The sequence below is a fragment of the Harmonia axyridis genome, chromosome X (genome assembly GCF_914767665.1).
Source record: "Harmonia axyridis chromosome X, icHarAxyr1.1, whole genome shotgun sequence".
Lineage (NCBI taxonomy): Eukaryota > Metazoa > Arthropoda > Insecta > Coleoptera > Coccinellidae > Harmonia > Harmonia axyridis.
Window position 1 is genome coordinate 15,828,481 of NC_059508.1, and position 24,960 is coordinate 15,853,440.

At 33.7% G+C, this 24,960-nt stretch overlaps 5 protein-coding genes across 8 annotated transcripts in view; 4 read left to right on the plus strand and 1 right to left on the minus strand.

The window, feature by feature from the left end:
• The first annotated feature begins 3,551 nt into the window (after positions 1 to 3,551).
• LOC123686081 lies at positions 3,552 to 8,674 on the plus strand. 4 transcript variants are annotated; one of them, XM_045626059.1, is made up of 7 exons: positions 3,552 to 3,951; positions 4,788 to 4,963; positions 5,879 to 6,085; positions 6,141 to 6,314; positions 7,784 to 8,067; positions 8,141 to 8,289; positions 8,341 to 8,674. In XM_045626059.1, exons 1-7 carry the CDS (start codon positions 3,712 to 3,714, stop codon positions 8,596 to 8,598), a joined length of 1,488 nt encoding a protein of 495 aa, XP_045482015.1. In that variant the 5' UTR covers positions 3,552 to 3,711; the 3' UTR covers positions 8,599 to 8,674. The 4 variants fall into 4 exon arrangements, with proteins under 4 accessions (XP_045482015.1, XP_045482014.1, XP_045482016.1 ...); XM_045626058.1 differs by having other exon boundaries at positions 3,561 to 3,951; positions 5,873 to 6,085; XM_045626060.1 differs by having other exon boundaries at positions 3,561 to 3,951; positions 4,788 to 4,948; positions 5,873 to 6,085.
• A 1,409-nt stretch (positions 8,675 to 10,083) lies between these two features.
• LOC123685960 lies at positions 10,084 to 18,944 on the plus strand. The gene is made up of 5 exons (XM_045625862.1): positions 10,084 to 10,235; positions 11,204 to 11,413; positions 13,440 to 14,813; positions 14,899 to 15,008; positions 17,054 to 18,944. The coding sequence occupies exons 2-5, from the start codon at positions 11,218 to 11,220 to the stop codon at positions 17,246 to 17,248; spliced, it is 1,875 nt and encodes a 624-aa protein (XP_045481818.1). The 5' UTR covers positions 10,084 to 10,235; positions 11,204 to 11,217; the 3' UTR covers positions 17,249 to 18,944.
• Positions 18,945 to 19,975: 1,031 nt separating this feature from the next.
• On the plus strand, positions 19,976 to 23,463 carry LOC123686533 (phospholipid scramblase 2-like). Its single transcript, XM_045626747.1, has 6 exons — positions 19,976 to 20,124; positions 20,179 to 20,259; positions 20,314 to 20,454; positions 22,261 to 22,649; positions 22,810 to 22,959; positions 23,012 to 23,463. Exons 1-6 carry the CDS (start codon positions 20,100 to 20,102, stop codon positions 23,060 to 23,062), a joined length of 837 nt encoding a protein of 278 aa, XP_045482703.1. The 5' UTR covers positions 19,976 to 20,099; the 3' UTR covers positions 23,063 to 23,463.
• LOC123686534 (elongin-B-like) lies at positions 20,608 to 21,875 on the plus strand. The gene is made up of 4 exons (XM_045626748.1): positions 20,608 to 20,887; positions 20,961 to 21,054; positions 21,109 to 21,253; positions 21,501 to 21,875. Exons 1-4 carry the CDS (start codon positions 20,885 to 20,887, stop codon positions 21,610 to 21,612), a joined length of 354 nt encoding a protein of 117 aa, XP_045482704.1. The 5' UTR covers positions 20,608 to 20,884; the 3' UTR covers positions 21,613 to 21,875.
• LOC123686532 (semaphorin-1A-like) overlaps positions 23,400 to 24,960 on the minus strand; it is a 56,317-nt gene continuing 54,756 nt past the window's right edge. The window contains exon 12 of the mRNA XM_045626746.1: positions 23,400 to 24,796. Within this exon, the coding sequence (XP_045482702.1) occupies positions 24,625 to 24,796 (172 nt within the window). The 3' untranslated portion in view covers positions 23,400 to 24,624. The remainder of the gene's footprint in view (positions 24,797 to 24,960) is intronic.

The window sequence follows — 24,960 nt, forward strand, 5'->3', positions numbered from 1 at the left end:
TTATTCGACGGTTCTTCCTTTTTCTTCTTGATCCAACAAGTCTGAACTAGATGTCCTTGTTTTCGGCAGTAACTGCAAAATTTATTTGTTTTATCAGCCTTATCATTCTTAGAGTTCTTAGTTCGAAAGTAACAGTTCTTTGCTATGTGACCAGCTTTTGCACAGATGTAGCATTTTTTGGTTGGATTATTCTGAGAACTCGTTTTGCTTACTAGTGCTGTTGTCGACTCTACTGTTTTGCATCTTTCTTCTTCAAGCAATAATCTAGAGGTTAACTCTTCCAATGTTTGATTTTTATCTGGAACTGACTCCCATGCTGATCTGAAGTGTTTAAAATGTTCTGGCAAGGTCATCAAGATTTTAGTAATTATCATTTTATCTGACAGAACTTCACCTGCAGTCTTTAATTTGGTTTTTATTTCCTCAATTTTGGATATAAATGTATTCACAGAGGAATCAAAGTCGAGCATGAAAAACCTTTGTTGTAGCAAATGCACACTTACAACTGATTCTTTATCATATACCGTTTTTAATTTGGTCCACATTTCTTTCGCAGATTCACATGACAGTAAGTGAGTTAGAGGACCTTCTTCCATACGTGTAACCAACAATTCTTGAGTTTTTGCGTCGTCCTTGAGCCATTTGTTAAGTTCATCTCCTGAACTGGGTTTTATTCTTGAACCATCCGCGATCTCGAAAAGACCTCGTCCTTTTAATATAATACTGGTTTGAAACTTCCATATGGGCCAATTATCACCATTTAATTTTAATGTCGTCGTGGTCGTGTTATCTGCCATTTTACACCACACGTGGTTTTTTCGATTTTACTTTTCACACACTCGAAAAACGTATCGTTAAATTGTTTTTATTCCAGTTGCACGACTGGGCCCATAACCTGTTTTTAAACGTGGGTTTAGTGGATCGAATAACTGTTTTAACACTTTTATAATATAAGTTTTATTCTTAAACAGAACAGGAGAACAACGGCTTCCAAGTTTTTTTTTATTCAACTTATGACGTACTACTCATAGACAAGACAAGACTATATGCGGCTGCGCAATACATGTCATTGATACAATCATAGAATATGATCAGTGTTACCACTAGGATAAATTAACTTGCCATTGTTCCCTAAACATAATAACAACACCCTTGAAACCTCACTATGTTATAGATCAGAACTAGATGTTCAAAAAACGTTTTTGTTTGAGGGGTCTGTAACGAATACTTTAGGAGATATAACGATTTTTAGAGGCAAATTCAATTTTTTCCATAATTTCGAGTTCGAATTTCTTCAAAACTGTGTGATCCGGAAATCACAGACTACTTTTAAATTGCGGTTTCTCCTCATTTGAAGTTCAGCAAGGAAAACGGTATTCTCTCGACGTCGACTGACACTCAACAGATCATCAGCTCTTATTGTGAAAGGGGTGCTTAGGAGAAGTTGGTGATAAATTCATGTTCATGAAACAATAAAGTTGTAACTTGCGGACTGAAAACTTCCATCAAATTTCTCTTCATCTTATTATTAAGAAAACAAATTGAACTTGTCGATAATTGGGTCATTTACGTCATTGGAAATTCCGCTTGAATTCATATACATACTTACGCAATACAAACTTACGTACCTACCCTTGTGCTCAACCCCCATATTTTTTCCTTCCAAGGAAACGTCTGCAACATCTGTGGGTGGCAAATAATTAGCTCTCATCAAAACCAGTCTCTTCTGCTATGACTAATTCGAATTCGTTTAATTGGAAAATTCATTTGAGAATGCGAATTATCGCATTTCTTACCTCAGTAACCTGCTTACTGAGAAAAATTCCTTCTGGCATTGATGAGTGTCTCTGTCTTATATCGATTGATACGCACGAGTGGGTTTCTTCCTTTATTTCTCAAAAACAAGGATATACAGGCTGGTTCATTCATATATGGGCGAAATCTTAGAATTTTTTGGAAAACATTTGTTTATAATTTTGTTTTTCCAAATTTCGAGTTCAAAATTTCATTTACTGTGAGATCTACGAAGGACCGGGAAGCTGGGAATTTTAGATCACAAGAATGCTCGCAGATGTGCGAGAAGTTTCAGAAGTGATAGGTTTCAGAAGACAAAAAACTTTGATCATTTTCTAGATGCTGCCACGTCTTTTTGCGGCAAGATAAGGACTCAGAACTTCGATATGTTTTAGATCAGAGTTCAATCTATAAAAAACGTTGTTATTCGAGGTAAATATAACCAATATTTCAAAATATAAAAGGATTCTTGTAAAAATCAAATTTTTATTGATTTTTTCGAAATTTCTAGTTAAAATTTTCTCAGAATGTGAGGTCTACGAAGGATTGGTGAGCGATATAAGCTTGAACGATCCCCAACTAGTCGAATTTCGAAGTTGCCTGAAAATTTTTCCACGAAAATGAAAGGGTATGGAAAATGCTCGAATTCTCCATACCCAGACCTTAAAAAAATTCTAAAATTTTTGTCAAAAGATTCGTTAGAAACGAGATCAGAAGCTCACAAATATTCTGTGGATTAAAGTATGGTCACTTCAACTTCAGTATGATATTAATTAATTATTGTTTTCATCATGAGAAAGAAACATTCTTCAGAAACATTCTTTGAATTTTTCACAGGTGAAGAACAAGAATTCGAAATCGTAGAAAATGTAGATAACAAAAGCAACTAAAGTTCTGTTAGAAGGATTCGGTGAAATACCCAAGAAGACTATTCAATTGTTCAATTAATATTTACACTCGAAGATAAAAGAACAAAGCTGAATTTCACTTAAGAAACCGTCATCCTTGTTGACCTTCAGATATAAAGGCAATTGTTGAATTCGATACTTATCTCGAAGAATAAGAACGGACCATTCCAAGAAAACGAAATAAATTTTTTCTCAAGCATTTTCATTCAAAAATTTTGATTCTTTCGATATCCATCAAATAAATCATTTTTCTAGATTTTATATGAGAGAAAAATTTCTGAAACTGAATTCATATTTCTAAATTTTTTTTATTTCAGGGGCGTTGAACGTAAGAGTATATTAAAAAAAGGATCACTTGGAACGACAGTGTTGTATACATTAAAGAATATTATGACAATGATTATTTACTGAAAAAACAATGAATATCTGATAGTAGATTTTAATATAGGCTTTAAAAGTGATTTCAAAGTTTTTCAAATCAAAGATGATACTTACTTATGTAACATTTTAGGATATTACTTATTGCCAAATTGAATTTCAAATTTTTTTTGTATTTTGATTCATTGTGGAGGGAATAAAGGAATAAACAAAATATTCTGTTATAGTGCCGTTAATATTGCATATTCCATTCATTTCTATATTTATATTATAGGAAACCGTGTAAATATTTTCGCAAGTACAACTAGCTTCTGATTTCCATTATTAAGGCATTAAGAGCAATGCTTCATTATCAACTGTCAGTGTGTATATCCCTTATTCTTCAATTGACCTAAGTACTCCTGTTATTCAATCAGATAAACCATCTTTTAATTGATGTTCCAAGAAGTCTAAATAACTGTTTGGTAGTTTCAAACAGAAAGCCCCTTTAGTCATAAGGACCCGCAGATAGATAAACTGAAATATAAATTTATCACAATTTCCGTAAACACGAGAGACTGGCTGACGATAAAGCATCAGTTTGAAAATAGACTAAATACGTAGCTGTACGTTCGTAGCTCAATTTGCAAAAATGTGCGGCTCATACGAAGATAGCAATGAGATCGTTTCGAAAAACAGTAATGCATCCACGAGAAGAACATTCGCGATTTTGGTGCTTTTTTCTGTGACACTTTCCTCCCTTGGAATCAGCTGTTTTGCTCTTCTGACTGTGCAAAAATTATCGAACGACTTGGACGCCCTGAGACTTGTCCTACGAAAAAGTCGAGCTGAACCCACTAAACGACATGCCTATGATCTTGACAACACACAGGTAAGTTCAAAGTTATCTATGTAATCAATTACAATTTTTCTATTTTCTCACTTCTAAATTTTGATTATCTTTTTTTATACACAACTAAACTTGAACGATACTCTCTTTCTTATAATTTCCCATCATCAAATAGATTTGACAAATTATGATCTAATAAAAGAAATAGATACCTCCTATGATGCATTTTACAATTATCAGTTTTGCATTTGTAATACTTTCCAGATTAAATATTAACCTTTGACACAATTATCATTATGTATGCGAGTTGATGTCGAAGTAACTTTTGAATCATCAAGCCTTGTTTTATTTATTTATTTTCTACGGTGGATTCTCAGAGATTCTTCTGTTGGATAATTTTATGCGAAAATAAAAGAAAATAATTAATTTTTTAAATTATTCGACTCCCTTAAAATGAGGAAACCTCAAATTACTATAAATGAATTTCAGTGGCATAAATGGAGCAATTTATAGATATTCTAAGATCATAATAATCCAGGGTTTTCCGAATTTGAATCTGATAAGACTTAGAGGCGAAAACGTTATAGAATTTTTCGAATATTTCGGACAGAGACCAAGATATAGTGAATTATTTGAAACGTTCATTTTTCATAAATGCCCTGTTACTCGAGAAGGAATCAAGATATCTATGATCTGTTTTCTGTTATCTATTATTTCGAAGATGCTCTCAATAAGTATCGAATTTGGGACACCCTGTACTTCATTTTAAAAGTCATCAAAACTCTGCAAATACAGAATCAGTTCAACCACTTTATTCTGCACAATTTTTAGGAATATAAATATTTTTATTATTTTTGTTATTATTCTTCTCAAAACAGCGGGCTGCTCTGGCTGTTGGTCCTATCTACGAAACTCCATCAGATGTGAAAACTGCAACGATACACGATTTACATAGACTAAAAAGAAGTTTGGATGCAGAGGAATTCGAAACGAAGCCACAAAATTTCCATATACCTTTTGGAGGAAACTTGGATTCAAGGTCAGAAAATTTCAAGTGAGTAATGGTTAATAAAAGCACGTGAAGGGTTTAGGATTTCGCCGAAGTGTTCATAAATTTCAATTAGAAAACTCCTCTTGTTACAACGTAGACCATCTAAGCCAATTTTGCCTTGATTAGATTCTGCCATTAATGTTTCGAAGTCGATTTAAATTAGTTTTTATATTTTCTTAGAAACTCTACGCCTGTTATATTAAAGGAGTGATTCCAATTGGTACAGTGTGGACTAAAATACAATAGTTTTGTATGTGTTCATAAAGTAACGCTTATCATTCTTTATTAGTTAAATTAACAATATCATCAAAAATACTTATTGTCTAGCGGCAATTGGTTTGAATGTACCACCCTGTAGTTTGTAACATTTTTAGATCAATAAAAATGTATAAAAATAACAAATAATTTTTTTTATATTCCGTCTGCTAGACCACAAGTACCAAACATGTTTGGAAACAGCTCATTTTTATTAATCTAAAAATGTAACAAACTACAGGGTGTAACATTCAAACCAATTGCCGCTAGATAATAAGTATTTTTGATAATATTTTTAATTTAACTAATAAAGAATGTTACGCTTTACTTTATGAGCACACACAAAACTATTGTATTTTTGTCCACCCTTTACCAATTGGAATCAACATGTGATACATTTTTTAAATCAGCTCAGCTAGAGTAATCGGAAAATTGAGATAAAATGGAGGTGTTCCGTTTAAAAAATGACGGTGACGTCATTACTCGAAAGTAATTCACCCTGTATATTAGATTATTATTTCAAAATATTCATTCTGAGTCAAAATGCCTCATCGTGGTACGAACTTCATTAAGAGAAAACTACAAATATCGTATAAAACTTCGGGTGTGGATTGAAAAGTGCTATTCCCAATTTTGATTAATACTTCATAATTGTAATTTCAGGAAAATCTCACCTATATCATTTGAGAACATTCAACTACCACCGTATAGCAAAAAAACTACTGATCCTCCCAATAACGAGAATAAGATAGTTGAAAGTGGCACAGCAAATTCCGAAGTTGAATTCACCAGGGAATTTCAAAGTGATAAACGAAAAAACTTCGACATTTCCTTTAAAACTTCCATCCAGAAGAATGAAACAGATATGCCGTAAGTTCGACAATTTTAATTTTTTAGCTCAGCCTCTAGCATTGTACCATTTCAGAGCTGTTGGAAATGTGAAATTGATCTCGAATATTGCAGACATCCAAGGAACTGTGAATAATTATGCTGGATCTCCAGAAATTCCAAACCCTCTAAAGAAAGATGTCGAATCGTTCCTACCAATGCCAGTCAAAAATAAAGTCACAGAGAAGCACAATATACATCGTATTTTCCCGTGAGTTATTTAAATCTTTTTTTAATTTTTACAACATTCTATAAGAACACTGAGAATTTCGATAAAATGGTAATTAGGTATAAATGTCAGGAATATGAAAAATTCTTTGTCATTCTGATTTGATTCGATAGTGTTCTTCTATTACTTTGTGATGATTTAGATTTTAGAACTTGCTTGTCCGGAAATGTGCATTTTAGATTGCCTAGTTCTGAACATTAGCATACTATGTTTGTAGCTGTATTCATTTTTGTATAGTCCTCAAATTTCATCTGCTACACGGAATGTACTTTTATCTAACCTTTCAGTTTCACACAGATTTCTTGTATACTGACTGACAAAGAAACAACAACACCCAGAAGAAGCTTTTTTTTTGGTAAAACATAGAAAGTATAGCAACGAGTAAATGATTGAACTTTGGAGAAAAAAACGAAGGGTTTACAAATTTTTCTAATAAATTTGTTGATAATGTGTTTGTCCACCGCGATTAACTATACACTCCCCAACACGTTTCGGCATTGATGCAATAAGATGCTCTATTTCTTCTTGAGGGATGCTATCCCAAGCTACCTGTACTTCATGTCAAGCCTTCTACCCATGATGTTCCAAACATGCTCTATAGGGGAAAGATCGGGGGATCTTGGCGGCCATGGCAAAAAATCACATGGGTCGCTTCAAAAAAGTTTAAACTAACTCTGGCAACATGAGGTCGGGCATTATCTTGCTGAAATATTGGATTCTCGAGCCGGTTAAGGCAAGGGAGAACATATGGCTCCACTATTTCTTGAAGGGAACGCAGCGCTGTCATGTTACCTCGAATAAAGACTTAAGGTAACCTACTTGCATGTGCAATAGCAACCCATACCATAACGCCTACTGTCCGGTGTACATGACGCTCAACATCAAACTGAGCTTCACGTCTTCTCCCCGACGTCGTCTAACCCTTCTTCGGTCATCATGTGCACCCAAGGAGAATCGAGATTCATCAGAAAAGACGATCTGATGCCATTCGACATTCCAATGTTCTCTGCACCACAGTAATCGTTGCCGGCGATGCTCAACCGTCAGGGGTAACAAAAGATGGGTTCGATAATGCTGCTGTCCAAAAGACCTTATCTAGCAGTAAACCATTTGGACAGTTACAAGATGGCCTTGTTCTCCTAACCACTCATCAGTCAAAGATCTAAGAAGTCAATCTTGAACTTAATTTGTGCCCCTTCAACGTCCGGTGCCTACTCTTCTTCGATTTTGGGCATCATCAAACCACGCTTGACAACATCTCATAACAGTAGTTGGATTTCTGTCCACTATCTATGTTTTACCAAAAAAAAATTTTAAATTTAGAACAGCTCCTTCTGGGTGTTGCAGTTTCTTTATCAGTTAGTATATTCCATTATATATATTGGAACTTGGAACCCTCCTGTGGCGTCTGAGCCAGATATGTCAATTTTAAAACCAATTTTTTTTTCTAGTTTACCTCAAAACCCTGAAATACCTTCAATTATTGGCGAAGAACAGAATCATATGGATCACCATATCGAAAAGAAGGCTGTAAATTACGATGATGATGTTGAATCCTTCACCCCTGAATATAATGATTTTAGACGTAGACAAAGAGGAAGAAGCAATAATGGAAATCAGCTGGAAATCATAGATGAATTTTCTCCACAGGCAGGAAGGCTGAAGTCCTTGAAAGCTGTCCACATAAATGGAGATACTTCTCAATATATGTTAGGGATTCATACTAACTATAGAGGTGGGTATTGCCTGAAACACAGGCTCCAGGCAGTATGTACAGACTACCAATGTTAACTAACGCTATTCTCTAGGTAATGGTCATCTACGCCATGCCCAAAAAACATATTTGGATTGGAAAATGAGTGACTGGGTCGAAACAATTGGTGCTGATCGCAGTTTTTATCTGAAGAATGGAGTGCTGACAGTTAAAGAGTCTGGACTGTATTTAGTTTATGCTCAGGTAAGATCCTGCTGTATTTTTAAGAAGCAGTTTTGATTATTTCCTTTCCAGATTTCTTATTTGGACGAGCACGACTCTAATGGTTACTTGGTGCAAAGGAATTCCGAAAATATCCTACAATGTAGAGTAACGGCACCTTCTTCAGAGAGGTTACTGAAGGGCAATACTTGTTATACAGCAGGTGTCGTATACCTGGATGAGAATGATAGGATTTCAATCGATGATATATCTGATGGAAGATTTACACTATTCGTTCCTGGATACTCATTCTTTGGAATGATCAAATTAGGAGATGTTAAGGGAAAATGAATTATGCAAAATTTCAATCGTATTTATTTTTGTAATTAGTCTTCTATATAAATAAATTAATAAAATTTTTATGTAATTTGATTGAATGTTCATTTTCTCGATATCGATATATTTCAAACGATACGTGTCAAAATTTGACAGCAGTCCAACCATTAGTTTGTAAGAAATTGCGTTGTGAGTGTAGCTACTATTGTTATTTGAAAAGAGATGGAAAAAAAGAATTCCGTGTGCTTTTTGAAGGGAACCGAAGACGGCGAACGCAGTGGACGCCCAAAAGAGGCTGTTATCTGAACGTGTACATCATATCATTCACGAATATTTGTACATGAGTAAGCTGTGTGCAAATGGGTACCGCGCGAGCTCACAATCGATCGAAAGAACAACGTGTTAATGATTCTGAGCAGTGTTTGAAGCTGTTTGAGTGCAATAAACCTGAAATTTTGCTTCGATATGTCACAATGGATGAAACATGGCTCCATAATTTCACTCCGACAGTCCAATCGACAGTCAGCTGAGTGAACTGCATACGATGAACCGAATCCAAAGGGAGGAAAAACACAACAGTGAGCTGGCAAGGTTATGGCATAAGTATTTTGGGATGTGCAAGGTATAATATTCGTTGATTACCTCCAAAAGGGCCAGATCATCAACAGCGATTATTATATAGCGTTATTGGATCGTTTAAAGGATGAAATCGTTAAAAAACGGCCCCATTTGAAGAAAAAAGGTGCTGTTTCATCAAGACAATGTTCCGTGTCACAAATCAATGAAAACAATGGCAAAATTGCATGAATTGGGCTTCGAATTGCTATTGCATCCACCGTATTCGCCAGATCTGGCCCCATCGACTTTTTCCTGTTCTCAGACCTCAAAAGAATGCTCGCTGGGAAGAAATTCAGCGCCAATGAAGAAGTAATGGCCGAAACTGAGGACTAGTTTGAAGCGAAAGACAAATCGTACTACAAAAATGGTATCGAGAAGTTGGAAGATCGCTATAATCGCTGTATTGCCCTCGAAGGCAACTATGTTGAATAATAAAATCGAATTTTGCCAAAAAAAATGTGTTTTACTATGGTAAATCGGGGACTTTTCAATTGGCCTGTTATTGTGGAACTCTAGAAAGTTGGTTCATGAGATGAAGTAGTTGCAAACTTCGATGGATCAGACCATAAATCCTATGGACGTGTGGTATTAAAGAGATTCCCATATCAGTTCTTGATTGAATCGAAGATTCATCCACATGATTGAGGAAAAAACAAACTTTTTATTGCATCGCTCCTTCAGAATATTTAATTTGAATTAATTTTTCCGAATTCATCTTTAAAAATTGAAGTTTAACTAGTAATTGTTCGATTCGTAGTCCGAATATGTTCCATCCAGATATAAAGGGGATATAATTTGAAAATCATAATTACGTGATCGGTTGTTAGGGATGGTTCTGGAGCAGAGGAATCTCTGGAATTTTTCGATTTGCCAGACTATTGTGAGGTATATTGACCGAAAACAAAGCTGAAATGCGCATGCGTCCAAATATCAGCTCCTCTATACCTATATATTAGGGGCTTCATTCATCAGAAATTCGCATTATAAATCTGGTGCAATATAAAGTTGATTGAAATCTCTTGTCATCTGAAAGGGTAAGTTATCTTCTTGATTATTTGTTGTTATGCATGAAACCTATATGTTAGTTATCTTCTACTTCGAATTTGACGGAAAAATATTTGTTTTCAAGACTCAGCTGCAAAATTATTTCTCATTTTTTGAATTATTTCAGTTTCGACGTAGTTGATAAAACAATCCTTCGCATAGAAGAAGATATTTTCCTTCACTTAGAAGAAGATATTTAACAACATTTAGTATGAAATGATGCAATATTTTTTTGCAAAAAAAGTGACATTTCTTGGTGACGGAATTGAATCAGGTCATCCCTTGAAAGATTCTCTTTGAATCTAAAATGAAATGGGTGTTCTATGTTTTGTTTGAAATTTGAGAAAGCTTCACTAAAATAGTGTGGTCTTGATATTATTCAGAATAATCACTTCGAATCTAAATCAAAATCAATGGACAAAAGAGTTAAAGAAAATTTAATATATGTATAATATTGAAATATATGAAGATATATTCCGATATTCCTTCAATTTATCTTTTTTTCTGTTTTTTGAAATCTAATACCTACCTCTTATAGTATTATTTTGAGTTGATTAGGATTCTCATGGAACACTTGTTGCCGAAATGTCACTTGATTCGATTTTCGGATATTCAAGCTACTTGACATGAGCTTGACTTGAAATCAATTAAAGTTCAAGTCAAGTAGCAGTTTTTAAATAATTGACTTGACATTGGAAAACTACTTCTTGACTTGAGTTGATTTCAAGTCAAGCTCAAATTAAGTAGCTTGAATATCAAGTCAAGCCGTGAATCCCTATTGCCTTTGAATTTAAACTATTTTGGACTTTTCTGAAAACGAACAGTTTTCTCAGGAATGAATTAAGATTTTTCATATTATATTAGAGAAATTATGTGATATGGGAATGTGATATTCTGGCGGGATTTTTGCGAATTCAAAAATGTAATTTCTGCTTCTAATACCAATATTTGTTTTCAGTTTTTCCACGGAGTATGGGGATAAGTATTCTCTATGCCGTGTGGATTATGTTTGGGATATATGGAGTAGCTTCGCAGGGTGATTCCTTGCGGAGTGCGCTGAATGCAGTTGATAGAAGGCAAAGATATTACTACGACAACAACCCTGTACTCTATCCCCAAGAAAATCCTGTTGATCTGAGCTATCTGCCCGATTCTGACTCTATTGGAGGTAATCGATAATTTCTTGTTTACACCAAACCCCCATCTCTAATCACTTAATTATTCGCAGCTCAATGATTATTTGCATAAAATATACACTCACTAACGTTACAACTGAATAATTTCTTCAACTTGATTTCGTGGCAATAGGACTTGCAGAAAGAATGAAACAATCGAGTTTTCAAAAATTCAACTTTGCGAGTTTTGACAAGTCTTTAATGAATTAATTTTTTTTTATATACTAGATGAATGTAATCACTGATTCTATAGCCAAAAATTGAGTTGAAGAAAATACTCGATTTTGGAGTTCAAATTAATACAGAGTGATTCACCGGGATGGTCTATTAGAAGTTTATGGATAACTGATCATAATTTTGAGCTGAAAATTTGCATATTGGGGTTTGAGACAATGATCTTTCTCCCTGAATATTTTCAGATCTTTAAAACTTCCGGTTATACCGGAAACAGACTACTACTTCCTTATTTCAAATGGCTCACCCAGTATATTATTGCATCATTAGATAGCTTTTTTGATGAAAATTTCGGCAATATGCCATACCTTTGGTAAAAACTCAACGGTTCATGAGTTATTGGGATTCTTATAAAAAAAATGATGGCGATGAGGACTATTTTTTTGAATATTTCAGCAGAAAGAACTTTGTTCGAAATTTTTTTGTTTTTTTCGAGTCCACAAATACGTAGTTTTATAATATTGTTTGCGGCTTGCACCGAAAATGTACAGGGTGTTTATAAGAAGATCATGGACAACTCAAATTCATCAAAACTCAAGATTTTCGAAATAGAACCTATATTTTTTATTATTTCAGTCGATTCTTCGTACAAAAATGAATACTTTGAGAGTTATCGAGGAAGAACTACAAATGAGGAAAAACCGCTATTTATAACTATGTGGAGTAGTCTGCGATTTCCGAAAAACACAGAAAGAAACTAAAATTCGATGTTTCCATAACTGAATTTGACATTTCAAGAATTGTAATGAATTATTCGTAATTGAAAATTGTATTGGTTTATGGATTTTCCAACAATCCCAAAGAAAAATTAATTATAATTCATGAAATGTGAAATTTAGTTATCCCAACATCCGAATTTTACAAATTTGGCCAGTTCATATTTATCTACGATCGATTTGAGTAAAAATTTCCCGGCAGAAATGAAAAAATGAAACTGGTAGTTTAAGTTCCCCACGAGTTTGAAATTTTCTACTTTATTGTAAGAATTATTGTTTTCCTTGAATTAACTTACTGTCTATAATAATTGTCCTAAGTACTCACCGACGGCTTGCTTTCATTATTTAATGTAAGTGGATTTTTTTCCATTATATACTTCGAAAGAATTCATTATTTTCTCAGGGAGTCGTTGTATCTTCATTATAGCGGTTTTTCCTCATTCAAAGTTGTTCCTCGATAACTCTTAAAGTATTCATTTTAGGTAAAGGTTTTGCTCAAGTAACCCCCACTATTTTCGTACGTAGAATCGAATGAAATAATAAAAAATATAGGTTCTAATTTGAAAATCTTGAGTTTTGATGAATTTGAGTTGTACAAGTTCATGATCCACTTATAAACACCCTGTACATTTTTGGTCCAAGCCGCAATTAATTTTATAAAACTACGTATTTGCGGACTCGTTTCTGCTGAAATATTCCAAAAAAAAGTCCTCATCGCCACCATTTTTTTTATAGGAATCCCAATAACTCATGAACCGTTGAGTTTTTACCCAAAGTATGGAATATTGCTGAAATTGCCATCAAAAAAGCTATCTAATGATGCAATTATATATTGGGTGTGCCATTTAAAATAAGGAAGTAGTAGTCTGTTTCCGATGTTACCGCAAGTTGTAAAGACCTGAAAATATTTCAGGAAGAAAGATCATTTTCTCAAACCCCAATATGCAAATTTTCAGCTGAAAATTATGATTAGTTTTCCATGAACGTCTAATAGGCCATCCCGGTGAATCACCCTGTATATCACCTGAAATTCAGTGCTTTCGACGTTTCTTATTGGAAATGATTTCAGGAAATGATCTTCTCGGCTATTTCCCCGAAGACGATAACGATGCTGGAAATCAGATTTCTTCCTCATTCAGGGAACGTCAAGAAGACCGTGAAAAACAATTGGAAGAACTATCCCAACGCGTTTTGTCCAACTTGGAAGGCGACGAAACATTCGATAACTCTGTTTATCGAGTGAAAGACCCTTGGCGCAAATATCGCAACGATTTTTATGCCAAAAACGATAGAATGCAGCATAGAAAAAGGCAATTTTACCCTGACTTCGGCTATGACAGTATTGGTTTGAGAAAGCGCGACAAGTTAATAGAGCCAGATAATACAAATGTGTATGATTATTTCTTCAATAATGAGGATTATCCAAGTGATACTTACCTTGATACTTACGCCTACCACAAAATGGCCCCAAATCTATATGATGAAAAGAACCCTTATGTACGTCCAAACTACTGGTCCAACTTCAGACATATCCCTGTTACTAAACGAAGCAGCGAATATCCTAAGTTATCCAAAGATAAAAAGCTAAAGCGAGCTGGAAAGACAGATCCTAAGATCGAAAAAGATTTAAGCAGCGTCTTTTCAGGAATTGAGAAAAAGAAACCTTTGAAATACCCAAAGAAATCTGACGAGCCCAAGAAAGGAAAGAAGGAACCTGAGATCAAAAGAAGCAACAATGTTAAGACCGAAATGAAGAAAAATGATACCAAGAAAACTACAGAGGAAATTGCTAGTGAGAAGCCGATTCAAATCTCGAAGAAATCAATCGATTGGTCTGATTATTTTGGGTTGGATCGTCGCAAGAAAAGCAAGGACTTAGACAAGCAATGGATGGTGGATAGATATCATAAAGCCATAGCTGTCTCGAAGAAGAACGTTGAATACCCGCTTCAATCTTTCCGTAACCATGAAGGCATCAAGAACGCCAAAAGGGTTAAAGGAGAAACTGATGATATGAAACTGGAAACTATGGATCGTAAATTGAAGATGATCGAAGATGAAATTGTTGATGATGCTTTGAAGTACACCGGAGCCAATGAAGGAGTTACAGATCCGAAGGACATTGCAGAAGTTGAAGATGGAATCATCTCTCGCTTGGCTAAAGCATACAGCATTGAAAAGATGAGGAGAGCTTTAGGAGAGTATAAAATGCTTGTTGATAAGGAGCGCGAAAAGTTTAAGAAGGAAGAAGAGGATTATGTCGAAGATGATACTTTCTCTGAAGACAAAAGAGTGTCCGTGCCCAGGAAACAAGCTGTAGACCCTAACAGAGATGTTAAAGTGGAGGATAATCACATTAAATGCACTCAAGGCAATGCTGACTGCGATGAGGAAAATTACAAAACTCCCCTTGAACTTCTGGAGCAGATGAATTATGAAATTGGTTAGTAATAGTTTTTCATTCACGGATAAATGTTTTCTATGATTATGCTGAATTACAAGAGTCACTAAATTGATCTTCTTTTCAGGTGGGTGCCCGAAAATTCAGCGTGATTGTAGACAGGTAGCATCTCTGCAAGGTCCATATGCAAAAGTATTCGAGGAAGCTTGCAACATCCATCAGACTTGTATGTTATGTGTAAGTAGAAACTTGATATTGAGTCACTACAATATTATTAATTATTGTTCTTCAACTGTAACAAGGGCGTAGAAATAGGGGGTACTGGGGGTACACCCCCCCACAAGATTTTCGAAATATAAAATTTCAGAAATCTCCTGAAGATGAAGAACGAAAATTTCTCTATAAAATGAACCAATATTAATTAATTAATTTTACTTTCCTTTGAAATCGACAAGTCAGTAAAACATCGGACTCCTTTACGGTTTATGAGTTTATTATCACTTTCAAGATGAGTACTTTTATTGCACTACAAGCTCGTCTTTGTCCGAGGTTTATTATTTTCCTTTATCTATCCATTCAGTTTCAGATTCTTTTTTAGAATGGGTAGTTAACTTCAAATCGATATAATGAAAACTAATATTTAGTATTCCTTTCTGCTTCTTTTTTTTTTGTTTTAGGATCCAATTGGAAATTATAGAGTCGTCAACCGAAAAGAGAGGATAAAGAAAATTTTGTTTTGGTTGAAGAGGAAGTCCTTCAATATAAATTATGTCAGCTTATTCTGTAAAGGTTCACACAAACCAGTCACTACACCGATACGGGGAGACGGAGTTTTTGCTGAGGTTTTTATCTGTTCTCTTGTATCATACGTTGAAATGTATGATGCCCCGTTACATTTCCTCTGCTAATACTGAGATTCATCGACACATATGCTTGATTGTTTGAAATTAATATTTTGTATTGCTCTTTCTCAAAAGAATATATATATATATGTATATATATATATATATATATATATATATATATATATATATATATATATATATATATATATATATATATATATATATATATATATATATATATATATCCGCTTTCTCGGCATCGCCCTGTATTTGCCAGCTGTGATTTTTGCATTCGTCATCGGTATACCCTTACCCCTTGTTTTTGGTTTTTCATATCTTCTCGCCACAAAATTCCAATATGTAGTTATCAAAGAACTGAACTGAGTAATTCCCATCGAAAAATTGTCTGGGCTGTGTTGTACAATTTATTGCGTTTCATTCAAATTGCAATTTATTTGTGAAGATATCAGTTTTGAATTGCCTATATCTACAGGGTGTTCCTAAATTAGAGGTTGAAATGAAAATGACAGATTTCTCGGATCATTGCAACGAAAGAAGTCATATAACATGAGTCCGCAAACGCTTTGTTTGTGAGAAACAGGTGTTAAAGTTTAAGTTTTTCTCTCATCACACCTTCCCTTTACAAGATATTCAACTTAAATTGGCACAGATATTCCAATTTAAAGTTTTCATTATGTGATATCCTAATTTTGAATGCAAATCTACAGGGTGAGTTTTTTCTGGAAGGGTGCCCGCTTCTTTCCTCCAGAATTATTTTTTTGTGAACCATTGGTAGTTTAGAAAAGTTAAAAACTCTGGTTCAGGACTACACTTTTGGATTTGTTGCAGTTTTGTCGTATCTACAATTGATTTCGAGAAAAAAATTCAAACAGCTCTCTATTCTCAGGAATTCTCAAGAAAAGCCAATTTATTATAAAGATCCAGTTAGGTAGCTGTGATAAATGAATGAATTATAAGTTTTGATACTTATTCACCAACTCTGTAGCGATGATTGATGAAGATTCGAAAAACTGGTTGAGCACAAAAAAGTAGGACTACAAGGAACACACTGTACCTCGAAAACAAAGCGTTTGCGGGCTCATGTTTCTGGGCTATTTTATTTTTAAAATCATCCAAGTAATCTCTCATTTTCCTTCGTATCTCCAATTCAGGAACACCCAGTATAAGATAAGAACAATCGAATTGGTAATAAAACAAAATTATTTCGACTAATCTGGTTCAAACTTCGTTATCAAACTTCTCTTTCCACATTATAGATATGAGTAAACAATGTTGTCAAAAAGTTTTTTTCGATTACTCCCCCCCGAGGAAAAAAAGATCTACGCTCTTGAAATATCAACATTTCAGATGAAAGCACCTCAATATACAATCCAAATTGTCAACAACCACATTCTCATATATGTCTTTGATTTACAGGGAAACAACAGCTGGTACCCAGTGGCCAAGCAATGTAACACCCTGTATCTGAGCAAAACTGATGAATTATGCGATGGCAAGCCTGAATGTCAGAAAGAAATGCAGAAGGCTGTCCGTTACTTGATGAACATCAACAGGAACATTCGGGATAATCCATCAGGAGACTGCAATTTGGTCTGTCCAGATGGAGCCTAATTCCTGAGGATTCTTGGACCCTCAATGTTTGGTGTTGACGATCGCTGACGAAAACAATTTCTCAAATTTAATGTTGCGCATCAAAGACATAGATAAAGCTTATTTATCTCAAACTTTAGTTGCAAAGCAAAAATTTGAAGTTGTTTCAATTGTGGTCTTCAGCACAAGCATAGCAAGATGGGGTTCCTTCAAACATACTAACATGATGTATTGAATGTTTAAATTAGTAAATGTTACTTCAGGCAGTCAAATCCAGAAGTTTGTTGTTAACTTATTCCAGTTTGGATTTCATCGAGAATATCTGATGATTGTCTGAACTGAAAAGTACTGATCGTAACCCTAGATATATATCAGTAAATTATCGTCAACTATATGTATTCCAAGTGGCAGTTGTCGATTCGAACTTCCAAGCTATGAACATTATAAGGTCATGAAATTGATGTATTTCTCCATCAGTGTTTTCATATAACCTAATATGAAAAGAAGAACACACTGGTTTTAAATATTATTTTTATTCAGCTATCGATTTCTGAAAAATACTTATATAATCATCAGGCTGTCTGTCATGAAACAAGGCAAGAAGCTAAAAATTACAAAATACTGTATAAACATACAAGGATTCTCAATTGTGTAATTTGTAGCTTGTTGCTGTGTTTCATGACAGACAGCCTGACGTCATGAAACACAGCAACAAGCTACAAATTACAAAATGAAGTACAAACATACAAGGATTCCCAATTGATTGAGAATCCTTCAGTTCGCACTGCATATTGTAATTTGTAGCTTGTTGCTATGATACATGACATCAGGCTGTCTGTCATGAAACATAGCAACAAGCTACAAATTACAAAATGCAGTACAAACATACAAGGATTCTCAATTGATTGAGAATCCTTCAGTTTCTACTATATTTTGTAATTTGTAGCTTGTTGCTATGTTTCATGACAGGCGGCCTGATGTCATATAACACAGAAACAAGCTACAAATTACAAAATGCAGTACAAACATACAAGGATTCTCAATTGATTGAGAATCTTTCAGTTCGTACTGCATCTTGTAATTTGTAGGTTGTTGCTATGTTATATGACATCAGGCTGCCTGTCATGAAACACAGCAACAAGCTACAAATTCCTAATGCACTACAAACATACAAGGACTCTCAATTGATTGAGAATCATTCAGTTTGTACTGCATTTTGTAATTTGTAGCTTGTTGCTGTGTTTAATGACAGACAGCCTGATGATGGTATAAGTATTTTGCCGAAATCGTTAGCTGAATAAACATAATATTTAAAACCAGTGTGTTTTTCTTTTCATATTAGATTATTAGGTCAGTTGAGCGGGATAAAGAAGTTTTCCTCAGAATGTTGCACTTTTACTGGATTCATAACGGTGATTCAAAGAGTCCTGATGCGCGAAATGCAAATCTATGCAGAATTTCATTGCACATCTAGTGATTCTTGCTCTTCTCTCCGAATGTTGATGCTTAAAGGTAAATTGCATGGAACAATGTGTTCCATCTGGGGAAAAAGACAATAAGTGGGGCATATTTTGAACGCAAGTATCATCTTGGAATTTCGAAATGACACAAATATTCTATCTGTTGGAAATCTAAATGTCAGACCAAGAAATACTTGTGTCTCCTTCTTGACAAAAATACATTGTACTGAATATCTCAATATATTTTAATTATTGTACGTGGTATTTTATTATGGATCTCATCACAAATATACTTCAGATTTCCTTGAATATATAGGAAAGAAGTAGTGATAAGATTACAGTAAAGGAGAGATATTGAAGGGTCTATAATCTAGTTCCTTCACGAATTCAGGTAAAGTTGTTACTGTAAACTGTAGTTGGAACATTTATATATAATATAGAACAACGACCCCGATTGAGTGAATAATAACAATAATACATACAGTACTAGTAATTTGCTCATACTATGCTAATACCATAGTATAAGGAAAGGATAGTAAGCCAGTGTAGTGCTTTTTTCGATTTTGTTGATGTTGAGCGCCATCTAGTTGTACTCACGTTTTACTCGAATTTTACTGTCAAAAATTGGTCCGTAAAGTGGAGCCCTCTGAAAAAATCGGTGTTATTTTGAAGAACTAAAATATTTGAAATAGAGTGGTCAGAAGATTTCTATATTTTGATATTTTTTCTGCTCTGTAATAAGCATTTACGCCAGTGGCGTGTATTTGTGATAACTTAATAATAACATAAAAATTGTTGGCAATGTCATGCGACCCCTTTTCAACCACGCCACTGAATGAATTATCGTATTATTTCTGCGCCATCTATAGCTCATGATTCAGCGCTATCTATTATCGAGTTACTTCTCCAAATCCAAATCCAACTACAGTAGCGACCCCTGGTGACTATTTCCTTGCCGTCAAACGGCGGTTGGCTTACTATCCTTTCCTTATACTATGCTAATACTATGTAAATCGCAAGTCGTTTTCTCAAGTGCTTTATTCTTATCTTAGATAGTTTGAACAAAATTTCATGTAGTCATTCGATGCCTTCCACTTATGATCAAGAAGGAATATCAAAAATGCGACGTTAAAAATAAGAACTTACTTTCATTGAAGCTCCGAGATTGCAAGATTCAGTTAGATGTTCCGAATTTAAATAGAGTTTGAAAATTTATAGACAAATTCGATTTTACTGTTCAACATTTATTTATCTGATTTATGAGATTACGGATACATCTCTTATCTATTGATCAATATCTTTCGTTTTAAACATTGAAAGATAAGATAATTTATCAATATAACTGCCAATTGTAATATATCACACAATGAGCGGGACGAAAATTCCATTCTTAAGTTTTCGTTGTTTTGTCCATGGAAAATATGCAGCAAACTGAAGGTGAGTTGTATATAGTTTCAATCAAAATCAAAATCTTTGTAATTTTAAATTCAGAAATAGATATGTCTACATTCTGGAGTTCGAATGAAGAAGTGCCTGTGTCCCAACAACCAACAATAGACAGAGAAGAAGAAAGTAAGTTTCAAAGTACTTTCTATCATTGAATGAAAAAAAAAATAATTTTTGAAGGGCGCACCAGACTTCTACTACCCATTTCAACTATTGACTGGCAGTCCACGAATTCAACACATATTCTTCCGTTATCAGGACTAGATTTCTTAACTGATGTAGAAAGTCTAATTATTCAACAAAGTATTGAATTACTTGATGGTAAGTGTGTCTATTTATGTGAGTCAAAAAAAAATGATGAATGCATCAAATATTACGAGACTGATTATCGAAACTATTGATTAAATAGTGTGCGCATATGGAACATATTCTTTGATTTTTGATAGTTGTGAAAGTGATTTTTGTTACCGGTTTTGAACCGGTTTTTTTAGTTTTCGCATTCCACAAAAGAAATTTGAATACATACTTGGAACTAGTGTAATTTTATAATTCCGCATAAAAAAGAAGAAACATTTTCAGTTCTATGGTGACATATTGCACATTTTAGTGATTTTACTATGATTATAAATTATAATAATATGTATGACAGTGTTTGATTTGTAAACACTGTTTATCTGAAATGATTAAATACTAGGATATTCTTTTATTTATATTCTCGTGGATTATCTGATTTAACAGCAATAATTTAAAAATGGTAAGTAAGTGTATTGGATAACTTTGAAAATAATCTAGTCATCACATAACCTGAAAATATATTTGCCTTCTAGGATGTGTTTTTAATGATCCGTCGAAAAAAATTAACTATATTTATTGATGCCAAGGATACGACAACAGTATTGGAATTGAAAAGAATAGTCGAGGGTAATATTTGATCAATTTTTTAACCATTATATTTTCATCATTGGAGTGTTTTAGGTATCCTGAAGGTTCCTCCAAGAAATCAAAGACTTCACAGTAGGGACAGTAGTGTTATGGAAGATGAAAAGCAATTGCAGGACTATGGTCTAACTTCGAATACTGCTAAAGTTCAGAATCCAGCAACAGTGGGATTGACTATACGGTAAAGTCCACATACGCTATGCCATTATCTCAGCCCTCCATAAAACTGCATGGTTTCTAATGGAATTATATCAGTACAAGCTTGTCAATTGATTGATAAAATTCTGTGAAAATAGTTCATTCAGATTTCGAAACTGCATATCATAATAAATGACCTGAACCTTATTCCCTATTTAAAAATGTCATTTGCTCTTTCAATATGTTTCTTTTCATATGATTTGAATACAAAGAAAACAAATTCATTTCAGGGATGATAATGGAGATTTTGAACAGTTAGAATTAACCCCATACTCAGCACCCCCAGATCTTCCAGATGTTATGAAGTCACAAGAAATAAATGGCCAAGAACAATCTCCTTGAACTAGTCATATCTCATTACTTCTTGTATCAAGCTTGTTCAGTTTTTGTTTAAAATAACAACGAAGAAGTCCAGTTATTGATTCATTGCCAGCAATATATACTGAAATCAATTATATTTAATTTCAATAATCTCACCTCATTGAAATCATAAAATATCATGCATTCACTTTTGAATATGGTTGTGTATAATTCATAATAATATAAAAACGCTTAATCTGTTGTGGATTATTATCATCAATTGTTAATAGATATTGTGATATTTATTTATGTTTGTTTTTCTCAGAGAACCCTTTGAAAAAAACCTTTCCCCATTAATCATTATATAAAAAGCAATAATAAAATAATATTTATTATACATTCTGTTTACCTTCTCATCCAAACTGATATTCATTAGTTCATAACTGCCTGAATTTCAGCAATGATTTGGCTAAACTAGATCTCCATGATTTCATTTGAAATTGTAACTTTTCTAATTCATTGTTTCTTTCAACTAGAAAATGGGTAATTGATGTAGTACTTAATTTCATAAAATAGTAGAAAATTAAATTGCGGAAATTTTAGTAGTTGGTAATTTTTTCTTTGAACATTCGTGATTGTACAGCATAATGATTTAAATTGACAAAAATTTATTCGGAGAATTTTTTGTAGTTGTTTCAGATATACCATCTGAAAACAGATTCACTGTGAAAGTTCCTAGAGGTGAAACCATATATTATGCTACAGAATCCTCAACTTCATTTCACCGAAATCTTTTTGGAACAAGTAGAGCCTTCAAAATGGAATTACATGATGTAACACAACAATTAGCTTTGACTTTAAAAAGAAACTTGGCTTGTGGTTCTTGTTGTACATGTTGGGTGCATCTACAACTAATTGAAGTTTATGATGGGAATGGGCAGTTTTTAGGATCTACAGAACAAAAGGCTCATTGCACCAAACCTTATTTTGCTGTGAGGGACAAATTTAACAACACAGTTTATCGAATTCTTGGACCTACTAAGATACTGTGTTGTAACCCTGAATACCTCAATTATCAGGTGAGATCTTGAAGCAAAAAAAATCTTTTTGGAACTGTATTGCACAGCTAGGGGGGTCAATCTCAAATAGCAAATATTTTCTACCGAATTTCATTAATTTTATGCAAATTCAATCATTATTGGAAATATGTAATACCCTTTTCAATGAAGATTTTCACAGATTTTCTCTGATAATGGATCAACGCAAGTAGGAAGTATTGTTCATCAATGGGATGCACTGAAAGTTTCATATAATACAATTTTGCAATTCCCCAACAGAAGACTTAATAATTATTTGAAAGCTACCCTACTTGGTGCTGCATTTTTAATGGTAATATAATTCTTTTCAAAGTTAATTAGCAATTTTAACAATTTTTTTGCAGGAATATATGTACTTTCAAAGAAGCAGGAGTTGCTTTAAATGTATATGCTAAATTGATTTCAAGAGTCAAATAATATTATATTCTGCTCCTCATTATGGAATTTTTGGCACATAAAATTGATATTATTAATGAATACACAATTGTTTATTTGGGACAAAAAATGTTGTTTGCAGTTCCAGTTCTAGTCTTCCATTTCAAAGAAATTGTACTAATGGCAAGGGCGTAGATCTTTTTCTTGGGGGGGTAATCGAAAAAAAAAATTCGGCGACATTGTTTACCCCCAGTACCCTCCCATTTCTACGCCCTTGTAATCAAATCAGATCTCTTTTTAACCAGTTGAGTCTTCCATTTCTAAAAAATTGTACTAATGGAAATAATGTAGAATATATAATTGGTATAAATTTTATTTCATTACTTACATAATACTCCAATAAAAGATTTATGGAATGTAATTGCAGTTCTTACTTTACTGCTACATTTTATTGTAGTGTACAAAATTTTAACTACTTTTAAAACATGTAACTGTTTCGAATTAGGCACTATGAAGAAGGCAAAGTTGATTGATTTTGGAAAAAATTTCACAGCCAAACGGACAGAAATACAGCATATAAAGAAAATTTCATTTTTATAATACAGATCTTGATCTTGTATTTGTAAACTTCTTCAAAATAGAGATATTTGGCATTTTAATTTACTCCATAAATATATAGTTTCGTAATATCCCAAACTGGCTTTATGTTGAAATTTTAAATTGTAACAAAATATAGACTTCATACAATCTCTTATCAAAATCTCTTTTTAATTTTACTGAAGCCACAACAACTATTTTTATAACATCGACACAAATAAAAGGCACCCTGTTATTTGATTTTAGAAAGGGACACTTGGCAAAAACTCAGCGATAAACAATGGAGTCTGTCCGAAGGGTTTATCATACATTAAAAAAAATTGTTCAGATTAGATGTGACATTTTCGCATTTCTAGAAGGAAGTAGATCGCTTATTACTTAAAAAAAAATACCTAGTGTACAATAATTTTCATGAAAATATATTCGAATTGAGCATTTTTAGCCTTCTAACTTAATTGAATTGAATTTTTGAGCATGCAAATAAAAATAATATCAGCAAAACATGGAATATTGTGCAAAGGCATCAATATATATAAATTTGAATTTATTCCGAAAGAAAATGGACAATATGCTTATGTGGGAGATCATAGAAAATGTAGTTGAAAGAATAACTGTTTTAGTCTATATACAGCGAGGCGCGTATTTACAAAAAATTGGAGAAATAAAAAAATATACGCTATGTACAAATAAAAATAATTTGCCTTTGAAAAGAAAGGACGAAACTAACAGGAATGACAACACCTATCTCATAAAATGAAATATATAGAATACTTTGAATTTACGATATAAAGTGCAGAACTGAATATACAATAAATGCTTTATATGTAGATCATTCCCATTTTTGCGACCAACCCATAGTTCGGTCACGAGTTTAAAAGACATTTTATAAGATCACGAGTCATCAAAACGACGTCCGAAGAAAACTCAATTCAATTTTTCCAATTGAGGCACACAGGTACAAAAACATGAAGAACACCCTTTATTCTCAAATATATGTCTTCTTGATCTTCTGCAGCGTTCCATCATTAGCGATGTTGAGATCCTTGCTAACGTCTAGATTGTCCTTTTTCAAGGGGGGAGATGGACTGCGAACATTCAACACCAAATTCACAGTTTTATTCGGACGTGGGGGTAAAAAATTCTGGTTTCCGCTCAATCTGAAATAACAAAAATACAAGGCTGTTTAAGGAGTTTTCACTCTCACTATCAAATTTAACATAAGGGGTTGTCCATTAATCATGTGATGCTTGAAAGGGGGGGGAGGGGTTTGATAAAAATCACGAAAATATCACAAGGGGGGGGGGGGGGGGGTTGTAGTAAG